General features: G+C 43.6%; 1 protein-coding gene across 1 annotated transcript; it reads right to left on the reverse strand.

Annotated features, from left to right (window-relative positions):
- Positions 1 to 8,951: 8,951 nt before the first annotated feature.
- On the reverse strand, positions 8,952 to 21,576 carry LOC143770103 (pulmonary surfactant-associated protein A-like). The gene is made up of 5 exons (XM_077259367.1): positions 21,507 to 21,576; positions 19,926 to 20,104; positions 12,480 to 12,599; positions 11,569 to 11,646; positions 8,952 to 9,535 (listed from the first exon to the last, which is right to left on the reverse strand). The coding sequence occupies exons 2-5, from the start codon at positions 20,089 to 20,091 to the stop codon at positions 9,159 to 9,161; spliced, it is 741 nt and encodes a 246-aa protein (XP_077115482.1). The 5' UTR covers positions 20,092 to 20,104; positions 21,507 to 21,576; the 3' UTR covers positions 8,952 to 9,158.
- Positions 21,577 to 23,670: the final 2,094 nt, after the last annotated feature.

A 23,670-nucleotide genomic window follows, 5' to 3' on the forward strand; every position in this document is an offset into this window, starting at 1 on the left:
TGTGTTATATACTATGTCTCTGTGCTATATACTACGTGGCTGTGGTATATATTACGTGGCTGGGCAATATACTACATCGCTGTGCTCTATACTACGTGGCCTGTGTTATATACTACATGGGCTGTGCTATATACTACGTGGCTGTGTTATATACTACGTGGCTGTGCAATATATTATGTGGCTGTGCAATATATTACGTGGCTGGGCAATAAACTTCGTTGGCTGTGTTATATACTGCATGGGCTGTGTTATATACTATGTCTCAATGATATATACTAAGTGGCTGTGGTATATATTACGTGGCTGGGCAAAATACTACATCGCTGTGCTCTATACTATGTGGCCTGTGTTATATACTGCATGGGCTGTGATATATACTACATCTCTGTGCTATATACTACGTGGCTGTGCTATATACTATGTGGCTGTGCAATATATTACGTGGCTGTGCAATATATTACGTGGCTTTGCAATATATTACGTGGCTGGGCAATATACTACATGGGCTGTGCTATATACTATGTCGGCTGTGTCATACACTGCGTGGGCTGTGCTATATACTACAGGGCTGTGCTATATACTACGTGGCTGGGCAATATACTACATGGGCTGTGCTATATACTACGTGGGCTGTGTTATATACTACATGAGCTGTGTTATATACTACGTGAGCTGTGTTATATACTACATGGGCTGAATGCTACTTGGCTGTGCTATATTTCTCTGCTATATCTGTGCATCATGAATCGTGGTATGTATTACAGAGGGGGGCCCACTGAGACTCTTTCGCCCGGGGCCCTCAAAAACCTGGAGCAGGCCCTGGCTTCACTAGTTGTTTGCGGCAGGGCGTGACCAATCAGGTGCAGTCCGGCTGCGAAATGGAGCTGAATTTGAACCACACTTTGCTAATTGGTCGCGCCCGGCCGGCCGAATCCTGTGTATAAATTGCATTATTCTGAAAACTTCATAAATAAATTACATACATATTCCAGAATACCTGATGCAGGTTAGTGCAGCGCCCCAGAGTCCTGGTCGTTGCAGTACTGTGGCTCCGCCGCTAAGGGGGGCTATGGTACGTCTGATGGCACTGAAGGAGTTCATCTGACCAGGTATCACATACACCAATACATTTCACAGTCGGGCCTCCAGGGGGAGCTAAGGGTGCTATTTATTAGGCCACTCCTCACCATTGTGGGTAAACTGGGGGTCAAGCAGGAAGTTAGTGGAGAAAGCTGACTGGGTTGGAACCAGGCAACACCTTGTGGCAGGGGGTGTTGTGGGGAAGATTCGGTAGGGTCCCTGTCAGGTTTGGGACCCTGACAGAGGCCTGGCAACAAGAAAGAACGTCACGGGACCGTGCCTGCTCAGCATAGCGGCGGTGCCCTAAGAAAGGATCAGAAGCAAGATATATTGTGCTGAGTGAGAAACGAGATCAAAGCAAGAAGGAGAATACCAGTAGGAGTCGTGCTGTAAGACCGAGGCAACATCCTACTGAGGCGCACAACCGGCGGCCGGAACGCCGAGGAAGTATTCATATATCTAGCTCCAAGCAATACTTCAAACCAATGGCAGGACAGTCAGTCATAGGCGGGCTGTCTCACCTAAATCACCTATGCAGACTTGGGGGGCAACCTGTGGAGAGGGGCGACTCTAGGGTCCCAGAAGAGCTCCGAGCCTACCTGTCATACGGGTGCGTCCCAACCATAACACCGGGAGGGACGGAGGATTAGCAGAACATCATCTAATCGAGTTGTTGTGAGGGAACACGAGAAACAGACACAACAGTTGTGGGGACTATCCCGTAAGCACAGTAGGGGAGGACCACAACACATAGCGCAAGCAGGAAGGCACAGATTTCCACCTGCAAAGGGAACTCTGGAGGTGCCATCGGACCGGCCGGACTTGCGCAGCCTGGTGAACCGTATTCCGGACTGAGGACCCAGAGACCTTCAGTAAAGAGGTAAAGAGACTGCAACCTGGTGTCCTCGTTATTTACTGCACCGCACCACCACCACCATCCATATCTATTATTCACTGTACGCCCCTCAGCAGGGTCACGGACCGGGCCTAACCACCGTGACAACCTCAGAGCAGAGACTCAGAGGCCCGGTACCGGGTACCCCTCGGCCCTGCGGCAGTGGGGGCGCTAAAACTTGGCGTCACGAACAGGATCTACTTAAGCCTGAGGAATCGGGTCATGTGTGCCTTGGAACTGTGATTTATTGTGCTTGGACTGTACTTTATTGCAAAGACTGTGTGTTGCCACTTGCCGCCAGACGTTCCCGCCAAAACCGCCGCCATTACAGCGCTAAGGAGAGCGCAGGAGAAGAAGGACGTGGAAGTGGGTGTAAACAAGCTGAAGAGCGCGAAAGACAATGGCCGCCCAGTCTAAGTATTTCTGCCCCTTGAAGACGTGTCCGTCAGCAGCTGAGGTCCGCCTCCTGATCCTCAATGGTGTGCAGAGACAAAGAAAACGAAACCGCCCATGAAGGAGAGAGCGGGAAAAGGACCAGGAAGAAGAAGTCAGCGACATCGAGGACGCCATGGCCAGCCGCCCGGAGCCGGAGCGTGGGGTCGGAGCCGAGGACTCCCCCAGCTACCCGGAGAGGCACCGCAGCCAGACCTCCACAGTTGACGCTGACCTCCTGCAGACGGGAGCGGACGGGCTGATCCACCAACTCCTGCAGACGCAGCTGAGCACTGAGGCCGGGTGGAAGACGACCATCATCGGGAGCCTCACCAGACGCCTGTCGGCAGCCTCGCTTTGTCCGGAGCAAGAAAGAAGTTCCAGCGCTCCGAAGCCAGAAGGCAAGGCCCTGCCGGAGAGCGAGATGATGCAAGCAGAGATGACAACGTCGCAGCACAAGGCCCCGCAACCAGCGTTCCAGACCCCAGCGCAGACGGAGCAGACCGGCACCGGAGGGACCGCATATGAAGCAGGTATGAAGGACGACCCTGCCCTGACGACCGACACCACTCCAGTGACTGCTAGTGCCACAGCTGCTGACTCCGTTCCAGTGACTGATCTTGCAGCAGCCACTACCTCTGCTGCAGCAGATGCCCATACTCAAGCTGTGCAGATCTCCATCGCTGCTCATGATTTAACCATACAAGAAGGACGGATTAACGGCATTTGTCCAGCACTGGGTGTAACCCTGGACCTCACTTTTCCCAGGCCAAGAGGGGTTAAGTGCCAGGTGCAGCCCTGGAAGCCGTCCAACTAAACCTCGGAGAACCGAAGATTGTAAATAGTTAACTGTTTGTTTTCCTGCTTTTTGCTACTTTAAACCCGACTAGGGTTTGACCCGGGATCTCTATTGCTTTTTGGTTGTTTTTCTACCTTTTGTTTCCTGTTGAAAAGAACTGCTGGGATCATGAACAGTGCATGATACAAACTCCTTGTAAATAGTTTGCACCTTCTTAAAGGTGCTCCTTACTGGTTTTACATACAAGAAGGACTCTTTGCGAAGATATGGTTCTTGGAACCCGCACCGGAGTCCTTACTGTGTACGGACTGGTAGCTGAAGAAGCTGCGCTACTTCAGAGACTTGGTCCCCTCTTAAAGGGGATGTTCACACGTTGCCTCTGGGAATGGTATTGCCTTAAGACAGCTAGAGGGCAATAATGTTTTAGAAGAAAGAAAGTAATAATGATGATCTGTAAACGTTAAATGTAACTAACTAGTTAATTATGAAAAGTGTTTGATAATGTTGATGGAAGAATGAGGACAGAAAGTGAACCCGGACGGGGTTAGTTGGTGAGTCCTCCTAGGAGCCATATAGAGATGGCCTGTTGATCCTAAACTGAAGGAAAAATGATATGTTCTATACTGTGTATAGTGGTGGAAGGGCAGTAGGCCCGGGCTGAACGGGGCGGTCCTGCAAAGAAAGGAGAGCCAGTAGGTCTGGAGCCGTTAGGACAGGCGGTCCTGCAGACGTAAAGTAGGAGAATGTCTGAACAAAACGCGGATTTAGATACCATTAACCGCACGAAGAGAACCATAATATAAAATCAAGATATCTTTATTAAATAAATTTTACAAAACAACAAAACAGATGGTTTGACATAAATGTGCTGTATGATTATCCATTTATTTACCTTCCCATGCTCAGTGGAACTACCGTATTTTCCGGCGTATAAGACGACTGGGCGTATAAGACGACCCCCCAACTTTACCAGTTAAAATATAAAATCTTCTTAAAAGTCGGGGGTCTTCTTATACACCCTATGTCGTCTTATAGGGCCGGTGAATATGTGCCTTTTGGGGGGGGGGGGGGAGTGATCCTGATGACGAGGGGGCGTCTCACAGGAAAGTGAGTATCCCCCATTACCTTATCGTAGCGGTGCAGCGTGGGGGTCTCAGTGCTGGGAGTGGCGGCGGCGGCTGCTGTGCTCTGGTGCGGCGGCTGCTGTGCTCTGGTGCGGCGGCTCCTCTTCTGTGTGGGGCCTCTGTGCTGTGCGGTGGCGGTGGCGGCGGCATATCTTTATCCAGTTGGGGCTCCTCCGGCATCTCCTTAGCCCTGGAGGCCCCGCCGCAACTCCATCGGTGCAATGCAGCGGCCATTTTCCCGGAGGCAGCTCAATAGGTGCGATGCGGTGGCCTCCGGGAAAATGGCCGCTGCTCAGATTCAGATCTCGTCCCGAAATCTCGGGACACGAGATCTGAATCTGAGCAGCGGCCATTTTCCCGGAGGCCACCACATTGCACCGATGGAGTTGCGGCGGGGCCTCCAGGGCTAAGGAGATGCCGGAGGAGCCCCAACTGGATAAAGATACGCCGCTGCCGCCGCCACCTCACAGCACAGAGGCCCCACACAGAAGAGGAGCCGCCGCACCAGAACACAGCAGCTGCCGCCGCTCCCAGCACTGACACCCCCACGCTGCACCGCTAGGATAAGGTAATGGGGATTACTCACTTTCCTGTGAGACGCCCCCTCGTCATCAGGATCACTCCCCCTCCCCACCCACCATATACACCGGCGTACAAGTCGATTCCCGGCGTATAAGACGACCCCCGACTTTTAAGAAGATTTTCGGGGGTTAAAAAGTCGTCTTATACGCCGGAAAATACGGTATGTATGAACCAGCATTGCATTAAGGTTAATAATGGGACATCCGTGGATCTAAAATGGACCGAAAAAAAGAAAAAATGAAAGAAAAAGAAAATAAGAGACAAAGAAGATAAAGAAGCATCTTAGTAGCGTGACATATTATACTATATATGCTCTTGTTTATGATAGTTGTATTTTTGGCAGGACTCATAATAGGTTTCCAGATGAAAACTATATCTCTTCTCCTATCCCTATATAGATGGGTTTTTAATTCCTTTTATCTTAATAGGCACTTAGCACTTTAGCTCCCATTGCACAGAGCACGTCCCTTAGTCTAATCATTTATATTTATTGAATAGACGTTATTAAAAGCACAATAATATGTCTCCTAAATGGTGACTTAATCCTATTTTGTGGGGCACTTTTTATAAATTATATACACACTAATGTTTAATACACTAGTGATTTTCCCCCTTTTTTCATTCATCTGTGTTCACTATTAATATATATTTATATATACATTTATTTTTTATTCAGTTATTTACATTATATTTTCTTTTTTTTAAATAAATAAGAGATCGGTATTCCATTTGTTTTGTCTAGGATGTCCTTTGGGTAGTGCGCATGCGCATAGAGGTCTCAGCTCCGTGCATCTCCAGGAGCGCCCATATACCTGGATACGCCGGTATTAATTGCTTGCGTTCCAGCGAGCGCTGACCTGGAGGTGCTTATGTCTGTATCCGGAGGAGACATCGAACGCATGCGCCGTTAAGCCGAAGGGACCTTACTACAGTTCACGCCCCTTATTATGTGTCAAATCCCTATTGGAGGCTTGTTATATATATTGACGTCTGGCCCTCACAAAAACCACGCCCCCGGAAGAAGCTCTGGGCGGAACGCGCGTCGGGGCGCACGAGGAGGAAGGGACCTGCTTTACCATTACACTACCTGGGTCTGTATATATATATATACTCTATATCCTTGTATGCTAAACAAACTAATGGGTGTTTAAAGTATCGGTTTAAGGTATGAGAGATGTGGACGGGTTTATTACCTTAATTGTAAGGAGAACTATGTTTCCCTGTATCTCCACAGTATATCTTATACTTCCTACTATTATATATTATAGTAACCCATCTTGTTATTTATGTCTAGCATATTAGATTGTTATATCAGTACCATCAGTTATATTTGCTATTGGGGATAGTGTGCGGGTCCCTTTATTCCTCAGGACACTCGGTTATTATATCAGGTCTTATCTGTTTGTTTTGTTGTTTTGTAAAATTTATTTAATAAAGATATCTTGATTTTATATTATGGTTCTCTTCGTGCGGTTAATGGTATCTAAATCCGCGTTTTGTTCAGACAGTTATTGGAAGTGCCATTAAGTATATATTTTGTGACTAGTTGGTTAGTAAAGTAGGAGAATGTAGCAACGTTGCTCAGCCTTATAATGTGTTATAAGAAGGTCTTTAGTGGATTCAGAGTGTACGTCCTTAAAGGCAATGTTAAATTATTGTTCAAAGATTTGCACTAAGTAGAATACCCGGTTGGGTGAGAAAAGTTATTTATACTAAGTTATTCAAAGTATTTAACCATGTTTGTAACGTTCAAGTGTCCTCACCTCCCATAAAGGGAAGCTCTGTTCAAGTATGCTTATTGTTATTGCACTCACAAAAATTGTATGTCTTTTTGCTGACATGTATTGTTGTTTTCTTCCCAGTCCCGGAGTACTGGATTTAACCGGGGGGGAGTGCAGCGCCCCAGAGTCCTGGTCGTTGCAGTACTGTGGCTCCGCCGCTAAGGGGGGCTATGGTACGTCTGATGGCACTGAAGGAGTTCATCTGACCAGGTATCACATACACCAATACATTTCACAGTCGGGCCTCCAGGGGGAGCTAAGGGTGCTATTTATTAGGCCACTCCTCACCATTGTGGGTAAACTGGGGGTCAGGCAGGAAGTTAGTGGAGAAAGCTGACTGGGTTGGAACCAGGCAACACCTTGTGGCAGGGGGTGTTGTGGGGAAGATTCGGTAGGGTCCCTGTCAGGTTTGGGACCCTGACAGAGGCCTGGCAACAAGAAAGAACGTCACGGGACCGTGCCTGCTCAGCATAGCGGCGGTGCCCTAAGAAAGGATCAGAAGCAAGATATATTGTGCTGAGTGAGAAACGAGATCAAAGCAAGAAGGAGAATACCAGTAGGAGTCGTGCTGTAAGACCGAGGCAACATCCTACTGAGGCGCACAACCGGCGGCCGGAACGCCGAGGAAGTATTCATATATCTAGCTCCAAGCAATACTTCAAACCAACGGCAGAACAGTCAGTCATAGGCGGGCTGTCTCACCTAAATCACCTATGCAGACTTGGGGGGCAACCTGTGGAGAGGGGCGACTCTAGGGTCCCGGAAGAGCTCCGAGCCTACCCGTCATATGGGTGCGTCCCAACCATAACACCGGGAGGGACGGAGGATTAGCAGAACATCATCTAATCGAGTTGTTGTGAGGGAACACGAGAAACAGACACAACAGTTGTGGGGACTATCCCGTAAGCACAGCAGGGGAGGACCACAACACATAGCGCAAGCAGGAAGGCACAGATTTCCACCTGCAAAGGGAACTCTGGAGGTGCCATCGGACCGGCCGGACTTGCGCAGCCTGGTGAACCGTATTCCGGACTGAGGACCCAGAGACCTTCAGTAAAGAGGTAAAGAGACTGCAACCTGGTGTCCTCGTTATTTACTGCACCGCACCACCACCACCATCCATATCTATTATTCAGTGTACGCCCCTCAGCAGGGTCACGGACCGGGCCTAACCACCGTGACAACCTCTGAGCAGAGACTCAGAGGCCCGGTACCGGGTACCCCTCGGCCCTGCGGCAGTGGGGGCGCTACATTAGAATCGGGCCACCATCTAGTGGATAATAATGGGCATGCGTGTGAACGTGTCTCGGATACGTGTGAAAACGGTCACCACATGTACAGGAAACACTAATGTGTGAAGGGGTACTAATGGGTATGGGGACTGAGAATGCTGATTTTTCAGCAACCTTAAAAATAATTTTGCCTGATGATAGATTTTACTTGTTCTTTGTGTGATTGGTGGCCTCGTTAAAAAAAAGTTGATCATTGGGAAACAAGTGTTGCTAGGAATGCATGCAGCAGCTTGTCTAAATGTGCTCTTAAAGGGCACAAAAAACTAGCCATTCCCCAAGTGCATGCATCCTACGCTATACCATTGTGTGGATGCATAAAAAGTTACCTAATACAAATAACATGCTGCAGATTTTAAAAAGACATTTATACTAATACATCCAAGCTTTCACACCAGAACTATGGGGTAAAAGCTTTGAAAAGTTGCAACTTTTTGGGCTGCTCAGCATAGCGCAAAATTGTGTGATTTTTGACGTTTTTGTCCCAGTTTCTTCCAGCTCCACTAAAATGGGTGGGGCTATGTTGGGACAGGGAAATGGCGGGGCGTGACACAACAGCTCATTTAATTCATGATGAGCTGTGGTGTTCTGCATTTTGAAAATCTTACTTCAGTCCCTTGCTGGAGTAAGATTTCTGTCAATTTGTGACGTGGCTATGTGCGCATAATGGCCCAAATTCATCAAGGAAGGCGATTTTCTCGCTGGTCTTGATGAGGGGGGCATGGTGGAGTCAGACGGTCTTGATTGCCTTTCCCAATGACCTTATATTGAGTTGCTTTAGTAATATGCCTCCGTAGAGGTGCATGAGGCCCCTGCTATACTTCTTTATACCTTCAGTATGACTCATGTTTCATATTGAGCATCACTTCTAGGGGAACACACATTTGTACATATTGAACTTATACAGCCTCTGCCTACATAGTACATCTTTTTAATTTTCGTAATTATTAGATATATACAGGATTATTTGCTATGGACATATTTATTATATTATTATCCCCTGAAGACATAATCAGAACCTTTGAGTGTAAGTAATGCATTAAACTTAGAAACTTTATCTGTTTTACAATACTATGACATGAGTTCTTATTTGTTCATTTGAACAGATTGAAAGATGTAGGTTTGATTTGGCAATAGCTTTATTTTTATATAACATTCATTGCGTTATTTTTAGGCTTAAAACTCACATACAGTGAGACGATTTTGGTTACATGCCTTGTCATTCCACGTGCCATCTGTAAACATTTCTACACAGTTTTCTTTCCCTTTCCCACTAGGCTCATTTTTCCTCCAGTTAGTGTAATTCACACGCTGCCCATCCAAGTCCTGGAAGTCTCCAGGTGTTGCCCCTTCAAGGATTCCCAAATACGCATATCTGTTGTGTCGCTTTAAGATTGTTAGGATAGCATTGTTTTCATCTGCATTCATCGGAATAGCCATACTGCCGCCAACATTTTCGCAAGTGGCCTTGGAAGTTTTAAAATCTACTTCTTTGCCATCTGTTGCCAGAATTTTTTCTTCTACATGCTGGATTTTTCCATCCAAGAATAAAACTAAAGAAAATGACAAGCAACAAGATTAATAACTTAATTTACGTAAGATAGATGAGGTTTTTTTTCCAATGTATAGTAGCACAATATGACATATCATTATGTCAGTGCTATGGACATGTTGTGTGGATGGAGCTGAGCTTCCTCACAAGTGGTTGATGCCAGCAATGTTACATAGTTGACAATTATCTTTAACAGCAGTGGCAGAAACTGAGCTCCAAATGCAGCTGTTTACTATTCGGATGATGCTGTTAGCCATGTAAATGTCATTGGCCTTTATGTTCAGAAAAATGAATGGACAGATGTCCCTTCAGCTATACTCTTACTCACTGTTGCCCCAACTCTCTGTAGCAGTGAGCTGTAACTCAGCAACTTTCAAGTGGTCATGAGTATTAATTTACAGGAAAAATCTATAATAGAACCTTAATTCTTGGAATCAGTATGGAAACTCTGTAGTTTCAGAAATATGCTATCAATTTATTTTCATCTACCAGTCCTAAAATGTATATATGTATATACACTGCTCAAAAAAATAAAGGGAACTCTAAAATCCAGCATCCTAGATATCACTGAATGAAATATTCTGGTTGCAAATCTTTATTCATTACATAGTGGAATGCGTTGAGAGCAATAAAACCTAAAAATGATGAATGTAAATCACAGCTAATATCCCATGAAGGTCTGGAGTTGGAATGATGCTCAAAATTAAAGTGGAAAATCAAATTGCAGGCTGATCCAACTTCAGTGGAAATGCCTCAAGAAAAGGAAATGATGCTCAGTAGTGTGTGTGGCCTTCACGTGCCTGTATGACCTTTCTACAATGCCTGGGCATTATCCTGATGAGGAGGTGGATGTTATCCTGACGGAACTCCTCCCAGACCTGCATCAGTCAACTCCTGAATAGTCTGTGGTGCAATGTGGCGTTGGTGGATGGAATGAAACATGATGTCCCAGATGTGCTCGATTGAATTCAGTGCTGGGGAACGGGCAAGCCAATACATAGCATCAATGCCTTCATCATGCAAGAACTGCTGACACTCTTCAGCCACATGAGGCCTAGTATTGTCATGCATCAGAAGGAACCCAGGGCCCACTGCATATGATACCTACTGGCAGTCAGGGTACCTCAGGCTAGCACATGGGGGACTGTGCGGCTCTCCAAAGTAGGGCCCCCCACACCATTCCTGACTCACTGCCAAACCAGTCACACTGGAGGATGTTGCAGGCAGCAGATTGCTCTCCATGGCATCTCCAGACTCTGTCATGTCTGTCACATGTGCTCAGTGTGAACCTGCTTTCATCTGTGAAGACCACAGGGCGCCAGTGTTGAATCTGCCAATCTTGGTGTTCTCTGGCAAATGGCAATCGCAATCGCCCTGCATGGTGTGGGGCTGTAAGCACAACACCCACTTATAGACGTCAGGCTCTAATAGCACCCTGATGGAGTCTGTTTCTGACAGTTTGAGCAGACACATGGGTGTTAGTGGCCTGCTGGAGGTCATTTTGCAGGGCTCTGGCAGTGCTCCTCCTGTTCCTCCCTGCACAAAGGAGGAAGCAGCAGTCCTGCTGCTGCATTGCTGCCCTCCTACGCCCCCCTCCATGTCTCCTGGTGTACTGGCCTGTCTCCTGGTATCTACTCCATGCTCTGGACACTGTGGTCACAGACACAGCTACCCTTCTTGCCACAGCTTGTATTGATGTGCCATCCTGTATGAGCTGCTCTACCTGAGAATTTCTGTGGGTTGTACACAATGCCTCATGTTACTGTACAGGACTTCTAGGGGTGAGAGCAATGACAAAATGCAAAAGTGACAAAAACAGCCAAAAAACACTCCTTTATAGAAGTTGTCTTGCTAATTGCCTATCATTTCTAACTGTTGTCTGTTACACTTGTACAGCAGCAGGGAAAATGTATTCACAATCAATGTTGCTTCATAACTCGATGGGTTGATTTCACAGAAGTATGATTGACTTGTAGTTACATTGTGATTTTTAAGTGTTCCCTTTAGTTTTTTGAGCAGTGTATATGTACATACCTCCTTCAAGTTTCTTTATGCGCTTGTTCATGTTAACTAGTTGATGCTGTAGCTCATCATCCATTGATGCAGGAAGACCTTATGAATAAAATGATAGACATGGAAGATAAATTGTCAGAAGTTGCACATGTTAATCTTATGCATATGAAAATTTCAGGAAGAACAGTAGATTTTTTACTCAGAAAATTTATGTATTATTGACACTATAAGCATTATTTGTGTAGCCATAGAGTCCATCTTTATGGCAGCATACCCTTAATAGTGATTTTGTAATATGAATTGCATAGTAATATTTGGATTTTTTTCTCTTTACTAAACTCTATGGTTACATTGCTTGGTGCAAAGAAAGCTTAAATTTCCTACAATGTAGATCATACTCTTTATCAACACACAATGAGTAGAAGGCTAAAGAGAGCCTAAACTCTCCCATACACAGTAGACTAAAGTTGGCTAAACCCAGTAATATCAGCACAGTTATTCAGCAGTCTAATGTGTATGAAAACCTCATGTGTCTCCTCCAGCAGAGGATGTTGGGGAAGAGAAGGATCCAGCTTGGTTTTCCAACAGTAGTCTTTTTTTGGGGGGGGGAGATAAGCTGCCATCATAAGAGTCTCTGGCAGTTCTCTAATGGGGGACAACAGAACTCTCGGCCAAGTTAAATGCTCCTGTATATGAGGTATTCAGGAGACATAGTTGTCAGCCAAATGATTGTTTGACCGACAACTATCTCTCCTGTATATCTCATACATATATACTGTGTATAACCTATTGGCAGTTTTGGGGCTTTCAGAGGATCATTTCAAGATAATAAAAGCATAAAAGAAAAAAATCTCATTGTTTCCAGAATGTAACTAAATGTTTCTAAATTAAGCTTCCAAATAAAATAAATTAAAGTACACATATTATTTTACCCGGGGGTCCGATATCGCCCTTCATTCCTTGAATCCCTTGTAAGCCTGGAGCTCCTGCTGGTCCTGTAAGCCCATCTCTTCCTGGTGGCCCTGTCTGTCCACCTGGTGGACCCATTGGTCCTGCAATGGGAAAGACAATTTTTAATTTCCTTCTGAGCAGCAACAAAACAAGCATTATGATCTCCAAAGCTTCTGTTACAGTATGTATTTACAGGGCTTCAAAGAATATTCTGCAGTTTCTGAGAGGATTATTTAATATTTCTCTGTTTAGTCAATGTTATAAAATATGTCTTCCTTGAGACATGAAAATTTTGTTATAGATATTATAAAATTCAAGCAATTGTAATTTTCTCTAAAGTGAAATATATAATTCAAAAATAATTTAAAATATTCAAAAATATTATATTTACTTATTCATGGTTAAAACAACATTAATTATGGCAGACATGCTTATGCATATTTACCGACCAAGTCAAATGAACATTTAAATGAGCTTATGTAGGTCTAAAGAGCAAACCATTACATTCAAGAAACAAAACTTGAAAGCATGCAAGTTCAGTAGTAGTAAATAATCCTGCAATGTTTACGTATCCATACATCCTCTTTTCTAAGAAATCTTGCCTCTCAGCCTCCTCCAGGTTTCAGAAAAATGTTCAGTACCATTGAGGTACTAAGATTATCCTGTTGAATATTTGAAAAATATCTGGCAGCCCTAGGAGGTTACTCTATACGATAATGGCAGGATACAAGATAGCTTTCTATTACATACTATAGATAAGAGTTAAAGAAGCATTCCTTGTAGGAATGTTAATCCCTAAACTTTTCTAAGTATGTTTGTAATGAAGTTTAGATGTATTTACCTCTTCATGACTGCCGATGACAAATATACGTTAGTGCTGCTGCACTTTGTGCAGTGCTGCCATATACTGTATTTATGGTGGGTGGCCTTGCAGGCATGGGGTCTGAGATTCTGGTGCCGAACACTTCCTCAGACCATTGACATCATCGGGACCTGATTGGCTCCCGTCCTAAAGACATCATCCCCATGTAAGCCAGTCCCTTGCTTTTTTTTCTCCTAGATGCACCTACAGGCAGGTGTAGGTAAAATACTGTAATAACTCTTACAGCTATGGTGGCCTGTATGGTAGACCAAGCCAGAAGTAGGGTCTAACATCCATTTTATAAGTGCAAATCTAACATGTTTAATGCTTTGCAATTCATTAGACAAGTGTTAGGGGTCAAGTTCCCACCGTTGCACAGGGGGAATCTCGAGCCATCTCCACTGCGGTCTCCCATTCTTCTCCAGCCACAGTGGAGTCTGCTCAGCGGAGACGTCGGTCCCAGCGTCTAGCTCAGGTATGACTGGTTACTACTGCCCTTCCAGGCTCTGTCCTTGTAGCCAGAAATGTTCAGCAGCAAGCAGGTCTTTCTGGGACTAAGTCCTGCTTTTCACAAACTGAGCATGCCCAGGGTAAGATCTCTCGTTGGAGATCAAGGGTCACATGCTTAGATACTGCAGCAAATCCCATTGGTCTTCTAGGAAGGTCCTGAAGGTGCTCAACTTCTGTGGCAGCCTCCCATTGATCCTTCTGGGAAAGTCCTGTACTTGCTGCAGCTATAAAAGGTTTGCATGACCGCACGGCGCTACTGTATACTTGAAACCGTGTGTGTGTTGATGTGTGAAAGTTGATCATTAATCATCCCCTCCCTTGTCTATGACTGCTCGTGTAAGGTGGATGTTTGCTATCTAGAGCCCGACAGAGCCATCAGTACTAAACACACGATACAGCGTCAATTGCTGTGACCGCCAGTGTGGCGCTGTGCGCTATTAGAGCGCTTTCCTATCCCAAGTCTGGGTGGTTAGTGGCGTCCGCCAAAGCAGCACAGCATGCACTCTTGTGCATTTAAATTATATTTTCAGTTACTCTGACACCCCAGTTGTGGTGTCGAGCGCAAGTGGTCTGAACATACTCTAGTCCTCTGTCTTGGGATAGAGTCCTGAGACTCCTTGCTTGCGCTCTTGGTGCAGTACCACAGACCTGTGATGCAACAGGGTTTGCTTCCTTCACACAGGGTGAAGTTAACCCGTGTGTGTATCCACATTGTACCGCCATACAGTCCGTCACTACTCAGCAGCAGGTTCCATCTCTGCATGGTGGACCCCGGCCTGCGAACGCACCTTATACCATCTCTCTTATAATTTGGTTGTTCCGCTAGCCCTAACAACCAGTAATCATCAGAGAACTAAATGTTGATGTACTGTAAAATTACTAAGTAAATAAGAAAAAAAAGTAAAAATATTAAAATAGGCATAAAATGAAGAACAGAAAAAATCCTGAAAAAATATTACAACTATTAATAAGCTTTTACGTAAAACAAAAATAAACAAAAAAGTTACACATTTTTGTTATCTCGAGTTTTTCACTTTTTCACCCCTACAGTGTACACCTTAAAAAACCCCATAAAAATGTGGCGAAAATTATGTTTTTCCATTTTTTCACATTGCCAAACAAAACGTGGAACAACACGCATTCAAAAAGTTGTATGTTAATAGAAATGCTATCTCTAAAAATATTGTTTTGTAACACAACAAACAAGTTTCCACTCGGCTCCATTAATGGAAAAAAATGCAAGTTCTCAGCCATTAGCGATGCAAAAACCAAATGATTTTTTTCTGCAAAATGTTTTTAGTGTGTAAAAGCAGTAAAACATAAGAAAACAATAAAAATGTGGAATCTCTGTAATCATACTGACATTAATGAAGATACACACTGAGAATAGCAATACAGGGTGGGCCATTTATATGGATACATCTAAATAAAATGTTAATGGTTGGTGATATCAACTTCCTGTTTGTGTCACATTAGTATATGGGAGGGGGAAAACTTTTCAAGATGGGTGGTGACCATGGTGGCCATTTTGAAGTTGGCCATTTTGGATTTGGATGTGACACATCAAACTTATTGAGAATTTCACAAGAAAAACAATGGTGTGCTTGGTTTTAACGTAGCTTTATTCTTTCATGAGTTATTTACAAGTTTATGACCACTTCTAAAATGTGTTCAAAGTGCTGCCCATTGTGTTGGACTGTCAATGCAACCCTCTTCTCCCACTCTTGACACACTGATAGCAACACTGCAGAAGAAATGCTAGCACAGGCTTCCAGTATCCGTTGTTTCAGATGCTGCTCATCTCGTATCTTCACAGCATAGACAATAGCCTTCAGATCACCCCAAAGATAAAAGTCTAAGGGGGTCAGGTCGGGAGACCTTGGTGGCCATTCAAGCCTGTTTTCACCTTCACAATCAGGACAAATTTTGTGTGGTAATAACTCTAGAAGGGTTCTAAGGATCCCACTGATCCTGAAAAAGTTTTTGGAGTTAGATTGTCCTTCATGATAGTGGTAAATTTGTTTGATATAAATTGCATTTATTTGTGAAAAAAAAACTGAAATTTGATGAAAAATATTGAAAATTTGGCAATTTTCAAAATTAAATTGTTATGCCCTTAAACAGAGAGTCATACCACACAAAATAGTTAATAAGTAATTTTTCCCACTTGCCTACTTTACATCAACACACATTTTCAAATATGTATTTTTTTTGTTAAGAAACAAGCTAAATTTACGAAATCATTTTTTTTTGGGACCACATCTCATTTGAAGTGACCTTTCGGGGCCTATATGACAGAAAATATCCAAACGTGACCCCATTCTAAAAACTGCACCTCTAAAAGTCAACAAAACTACATTCAAGAAGTGTATTAACCCTTCAGGTGCTTCACAGGAATTAATGCAATGTCAAAGAAAAAAATAAAATTTTCCTTTTTTTCACAAAAAAAGATATTTTAGACACAATTTTTTTTATTTTCACAAGGGTAACAGGTAAAAATGAACTCCAAAATTTTATGTGCAAATTTTTCTCCCAAGTATGTAAATTCTTCATATGTGAGGGAAAACAACTTTTTGGGTGCATGACAGAGCACCATTTGACTATGAACGCAAAGTTGGCTAGATTGTTAGCAGATGTCAGGTTTGGAGAGCGCCTGATGTGCCTAAAATGTAGAAACGTCCACAAATGACCCCACATTTTAAACTAGACCTCTCAAGGAATTTATCTTGATTTGTGGGGAGCAACTTGAATTTCCAGGTGGTTCACAGACGTTTATAATGTTGGCTTATAAAATAAAAAATCACATTTTCACACAAAATATTATTTTAGCCCCAATTTTTTTATTTTCACAAACGTAACAGGAGAAATTGCACCATACCCTTTATAGTGTAATTTCTCCTGAGTGCGCTGATAGTCCATATGTGGCATATTATATGGAGTCACTTTGGCCTATGATTCGGCAGTGTCCGTCATTTTATGCAAACACAAAATCGGTGAACATAGGAGAAATTGCAAAACAAACCTTGTGAAAATGAAAAGTTTACTGCTAAAGCAACATTTTAGTGAAAATTATTTTTTTTCTTCTAGTTTGCATTAAATCTTGATAGCACAAAAAGAGGATTCAGAGATCCTCCAAAAATTCTGAAAAATAGTGAAACATGTAAAGGGTTTGCAAGCTTTGTGAATCCAGTTATAAATACTTTGTGAGTGCAGTTTTTAAAATGGAGTATCGTTTGTGGATTTTCTGACATATTAGCACTCAAAGTCACTTTAAAATTGAAGTGGTCCCTTAGAATATACCGTATATACTCGAGTATAAGCCGAGATTTTCAGCCCACTTTTTTGGGCTGAAATTGCCCCTCTCGGCTTATACTCGAGTCATACCCGGGGGTCGGCAGGGGAGGGGGAGCGGGGGCTGTCTAAAAATACACGTCCCTGGCTTCCCCGGCGCCGGCAGCAGCAGCTTCAACTTCTTCCTGTACTCAGCGGGCACATGGTCCCGCTGATTACAGTAAATGAATATGCGGCTCCACCTCCCATAGGGGTGGAGCCGCATATTCATTACTGTAATCAGCGGTACCATGTGACCGCTGAGTACAGGATGAAGCGCTGCGGCGTCGAGGAAGCAGGATCTACACAGCGGCAGGACCAGGTGAGTATACGGGGAGGGGAGCGCTGCGCGATAGTCACCTGCTCCTCGTTCCGGGCGCCGATCTGTCTCCAGCAGTGACGCTGAGGTCAGAGGGCTCGGTGACGTGGTCAGTGCGCGCCCTCTGCTGAACGTCAGTGCTGGAGACAGATCGGTGCCCGGAACGAGGAGCAGGAGACTATTGAAAGTGCCGGGGGCCTGAGCGACGGAGAGGTGAGTATGTGATTTTTTTTTTTTATCGCAGCAAATGGGGCAAATGTCTGTATGGAGCATCTATGGGGCCATAACATTCCTGCAGCACTATATGGGGCCATAACGTTCCTGGAGCACTATATGGGGCCATAACATTCCTGCAGCACTATATGGGGCCATAACATTCCTGCAGCACTATATGGGGTCATAACATTCCTGCAGCACTATATGGGGCCATAACATTCCTGCAGCACTATATGGGGCCATAACATTCCTGCAGCACTATATGGGGCCATAACATTCCTGCGGCACTATATGGGGCCATAACATTCCTGCAGCACTATATGGGGCCATAACATTCCTGCAGCACTATATGGGGCCATAACATTCCTGCAGCACTATATAGGGCCATAACATTCCTGCAGCACTATATGGGGCCATAACATTCCTGCAGCACTATATGGGGCCATAACATTCCTGCAGCACTATATGGGGCCATAACATTCCTGCAGCACTATATGGGGCCATAACATTCCTGCGGCACTATATGGGGGCCATAACATTCCTGCAGCACTATATGGGGCCATAACATTCCTGCAGCACTATATGGGGCCATAACATTCCTGCAGCACTATATGGGGCCATAACATTCCTGCAGCACTATATGGGGCCATAATGTTTCTGCAGCACTATATGGGGCCATAACGTTTCTGCAGCACTATATAGGGGCATAATGTTTGTGCAGCACTATATGGGGCAAGTGTCTGTATGGGGCCATAAATAACGTTTGTAGGGCACTACGGCATATAGGGCAAGTGTCTGTATGGAGCATCTTATAGGGCCATAACGTTTGTGCAGCACTATAAGGGGCAAATATCTTTATAGAGCATCTTATGGGGCCATAATCAGCATTTGTGCAGCATTATATTGGGCAAATGTGTCTATGGAGCATCTTATGGGGCCTTTATTAACCTTTATGCAGCATTATATGGGGCATATTTTAATATGGAGCATCTTATGGGGCCATCATGAACTGTATGGAGCATTATATGGGGCTCCTGATTCAATATGGATATTCAAAGACACTTAACCTACTGATGTCTCAATTAATTTTACTTTTATTGGTACCTATTATTACTTTTGACATTTACCGGTAGCTGCTGCATTTTCCCCCCAGGCTTATACTCGAGTCAATAAGTTTTCCCAGTTTTTTGTGGCAAAATTAGGGGGGTCGGCTTATACTCAGGTCGGCTTATACTCGAGTATATACAGTAGATTTTGTAAATGTATTGAAAGAATGATGAATTGCTGCTAAATCTTTAACCCTTGTAACATCTAAACAAAAAATGACTTTTCAAAAATAATGCTGATATAATGCACATGTGGTAAATGTTAGGGGCATACAAATTGATATTTTCATAAATAAACACAAATCATATTGATCTAAATTCACCACTAACATGAAACACAATGTGATCTGAAAAACAGTCTCAGAATGATTGAGATATGTGGAAGACTGGAAAGTATTCCAGTTATTATCACGTAAAGTGACATAGGTAGGATTTGAAAAATTTGACATGATCAAGATGGTGAAAACTTCCTTAGCTGTGAAAGGGTTAACCTAATTAGTGATCGCCGTCTTCTCCAGTTTCCAGCGCTGCTCCATTTGTCTTCTAATTCATGAGAATTCAGCCCCCTAACTGAAGCACATCGGCTATAGATTGGAATAGAAGTCGATTTTACATTTCAAATGGTCTGGGGAGGTGAGCGGTAAGGTGAGTTTAAGGATCTTTTATTACATTTTAATATTTCGATGGCCTTTCAATGATTGGCTGCTGCCATGTTACAAAAATATCTGCATGTTGGCAAATGCTGATGTTTGTGAAATTTGAGTAACTGCACTTAAATTTATTCATGCATCTCTAAATGTGGAACCTCGAGCTACTACACCACGATTGTTCTGAAGCTATGTAGGCTTACATTATTACATTATAAAAGTGAACTCTGGTCCACACATAAACCACTGGTGAGTTGGAGTTGAAATCACATGACTTAGACGAGAACTAGAGTGGTGCTAGATACTGGGGAAGACTGTGATCACTACACCAAACTGCATACATACTGTAGTTGAAAAAAGGTTATGGGATGACATCTTTGTCAGGAGTTCTCTTTGTAAGAATACTGTAAAAAATACTAACAATGAATGGTTCTTACCAGCTACACCTGTATCTCCTTTCGTGCCATCCCTGCCATCTCTTCCTGGAAGACCATTCTGTCCTGGTGTGCCTGGAATCCCAGGTGCTCCTGCACATTTATCCAATGACTGAGCATAACATGTCACTAGCATTACTGTGACAAATAGTGACAGCTGGAAATACATTTTCCTGGGCTACCTGTAATGTGAATATCACTTTATATAAATCTGATAGTTTCATGACACATTATTAGCAAACTTGTTTGAATACTATGTGGATGTAAAAGCCAGGAACGAATATACCATATGTTTAACATTGCCTACGACCGTGCACGTGAGTGGTCTCATTGTTATTTTTTTTATTTTTTTTATTTTTAGGCCATGTTCGTATGTACTTTCAGTTTTTGGTCAAGATTTTACATCAGGAGTGGGTGAAAAATACTGAAGTGGTGATGTGTTTCTAACATACTTGTTCCACTCCTGACTTTGGCTTAAAAATACTGATGTGAAATATTGACCAAATACTGAACGTGGAAAAGTGGCCTTAGGGTATGGTCATACTAGCATATAGAAAAAATCTGTTCCATTCCCACCCAGGAAAGTGGGAGGATTTTTTTCTCACTTGTCATCCGTGTTCTTTCTGTATCAATCCATTTTTTTTACTCGGCAGCTATTGATCTTTTACAGAACCATTTAGAGTTTCATATGCTACAATACTGCAATGTATCAGTAAAAATCGGATGCCGCTCTGATGGTTATGACATGTGATTTTTTTTCTTGCACTGTACAATTTCAGAGTGAGATCAAAGCATGCTGTGATTTATTTCTCATGCCAAATACAGCTGAAAAATATGCAGATCTGCACTCTCATTGAAGAATATTTGTCCGAGCGCAATCCTATTTTTTATTGGATTCCACTAATCCGATTTATATGCTAGAGTGAGCGAGCTCTACGTCTAAAAGCAGCTTTATATTGTCCGTTAGATTTCTATTAAGGACTGAACTAATTTATTGTGATGTACCTATTACTGTTGAAGTGTTAGAGAGACATAAGTGGCTGCATCACGATAAACAATTCAAAAGTTGAGAGTCATATTGCCACACCACTGCTCGCTGCTCAGCTTATTACGTCTGCCTGGAGTATACTTCCGATATGCCATAGGCTGTGAATATGCACACGGTTGCATACGTCTCAGGGATATGCTTAGATAGTCCCAAAAAACAGAATGTTAAATATAGTGTTAACCTGACCTGAAAATGGAAAAATAAATGTAAAACTTGAACTTTAATGAACATAGAAATTATAATTTATCAACCATGCTGAAGAATTCAACTTTATTTTTCTATAATAATTCTAGAATGCTACCATTTAGACATTCAGCTATTAGTTTTACTTTACTACATAATGCCCTCATTATAATAATGTTTTTATTATCTATTTCATTTCTACAGTGTCAAAAATGAAAACAAATATGTTTTTATATAAAAATAAAAGTTACTAAATTAAAATGTCTTATTGAAGTAGAAGTAAAATACAGCATGCAATTAAACATCACATATATTACTTTTGTAGGTTGCATAGAATTATAGAAATAGCATACCTTGTTAAAATGAATGATGAATAAGATTATAATTGCTGTCACCTTGAATGATGAATGCGTTGGCAGTCCCCATTTTTATAGTGACTAAGGACCTCATTGTGGAGAAGTAGACACTCCATATCTTTCTTATCAGTCATTTCCATGGTTCCACTTAACCACAAGTGTTTTATGCAATATGAAATGTCTCTACAAATTGACAGTTTTCTTAAGAAGGGCCAGCTAATATGAATGGTATTCGGCAGCAAAATATTGCATTATTTCAATACTCAATATAAAAGAAAATTAGGAACTCTCTCCACTGTCAAACATTTTGTGCATTATTTCCAAATTTAATGATGATAATTATTCACATCTCCTACATATTTATAGATTTTATTATTCATCCATGTACAAAGTTGCAATCAACATTTTTAAACCCCCACGGCAACAAACATAACAAGTGGTCTCTAGAAATTCAACACATAATGCCAATTTTAATGACTACTTCAGTATCAAAATTATTCAACCTCCTCATTACAGGAGCCTTTAGTGATAAATTAAGCAGCCTTTTGTAGTTGTGTCCTGCTGCTATCAAGATGTGGAGCCAATAGTGATGAGCGAACCGAGTGTCTTCGATGTGCTCAAATAATATGCTCAAGTCCCCAAACCTCTTTGTCTCGCACCTATTCGACAGCCACAACACATGCAGAGATAATTGTCTAACAAACAGCCAATCTCTGCATGTGTTGCAGCTGTTGAACAGCTGCGAGACATGTGCAGCGCCCCAGAGTCCTGGTCGTTGCAGTACTGTGGCTCCGCCACTAAGGGGAGCTATGGTACGTCTGATGGCACTGAAGGAGTTCATCTGATCAGGTATCACAGACACCAATACATTTCACAGTCGGGCCTCCGGGGGGAGCTAAGGGTTCTATTCATTAGGCCACTCCCCACTATAGTGGGTAAACTGGGGGTCAGGCAGGAAGTTAGATGAGAAAGCTGACTGGATTGGACGAAGCAACACCTGGTGGCAGAGGGTGTTGTGGAGGAAGAGACAGTAGGGTCTCTGTCAGGGGTGGGATCCTGACAGAGGCTTGGCAACGAGAAAGAACGTAAAGGGACCGCGCCTGCTCTGGGTAGTGGCGGTGCCCAAGAAAGGATTAGAAGAGAAATAGATTGTGCTGAGTGAGAAACGAGATCAAGCGATAGGAGAATACCAGTAGGGGTCGTGCTGTAAGACCGGAGCAACACCCTGCTGAGGCGCACCACCGGTGGCCGGAACGCCGAGAGAGTATTTCAACATTCAGCTTCAAGCAATACTCTAAACAGCGGCAGGACAGTCAGTCTAAGGCGGGCTGTCTCACACAAATCACCTATGAAGTCTTGGGGGGCACCTTGTGGAGAGGGGCGACTCTAGGGTCCCGGAAGAGCTCCGAGCTTACCCGTCAAACGGGTGCCGTCCCAACCAGAACACCAGGGAGGGACGGAGGATTAGAAGAACATCATTTAATCGAGTTGTGAGGGAACTTAAGAAACAGACACAACGGTTGTGGGGACTCTCCGTAAGCACAGCAGGGGAGGACCACAACACATAGCGCTAGAAGGAAGGCACCGATTTCCACCTGTGAAGAGAGCTCTGGAGGTGCCATTGGACCGGCCGGACTTGCGCAGCCTGGTGAACCGTATTCTGGACTGAGGACCCAGAGATCTTCAGTAAAGAGGTAAAGAGACTGCAACCTGGTGTCCTCGTTATTTACTGCACCGCACCACCACCACCGTCTTCTACATTTCTTATTCACTGTGCGCCCCACGACAGGGTCACGGACCGGGGCCTAGCCGCCGTGACAATCCCAGAGCAGAGACTCAGTGGCCTGGTACCGGGTACCCCTCGGTGGGGGCGCTACACATGCAGCTACAGAGACTCGGACATATTTTTCGAGCATGTCGATGTTAGGAGTATAAAACCTTATCTGAACAGATTCATTCATTGCTCTTGAATCTTGGTACAATTCCCATGGGCAATGGCTTCCAGTTCGCAAATATTCTTTTCCTTGCATGCTGCATAAGCCTTCTTTGAATCACATCAAAGATTCAAGTGACAGTGAAGGTCGTAGATTGTGAACCCTCACAGGCAGGGTCCTCTTTCCTCCTGTACCAGTCGTGACTTGCATCATTTAAGATTACTGTA

Source organism: Ranitomeya variabilis, chromosome 4, assembly GCF_051348905.1.
Source record: "Ranitomeya variabilis isolate aRanVar5 chromosome 4, aRanVar5.hap1, whole genome shotgun sequence".
NCBI lineage: Eukaryota > Metazoa > Chordata > Amphibia > Anura > Dendrobatidae > Ranitomeya > Ranitomeya variabilis.

Bases quoted from the DNA above. Each gene is read 5' to 3' on its own strand.
- LOC143770103 (XM_077259367.1), bottom strand. From the start codon at position 20,091: ATGTATTTCCAGCTGTCACTATTTGTCACAGTAATGCTAGTGACATGT. The intron at 11,647-12,479 runs GTAAAATAATAT...TTTATTCATAAG, and splicing joins GGGCGATATCGGACCCCCGG to GTCTTCCTGCATCAATGGAT. The intron at 9,536-11,568 runs GTATGTACATAT...CATTTTCTTTAG, and splicing joins CATAAAGAAACTTGAAGGAG to TTTTATTCTTGGATGGAAAA.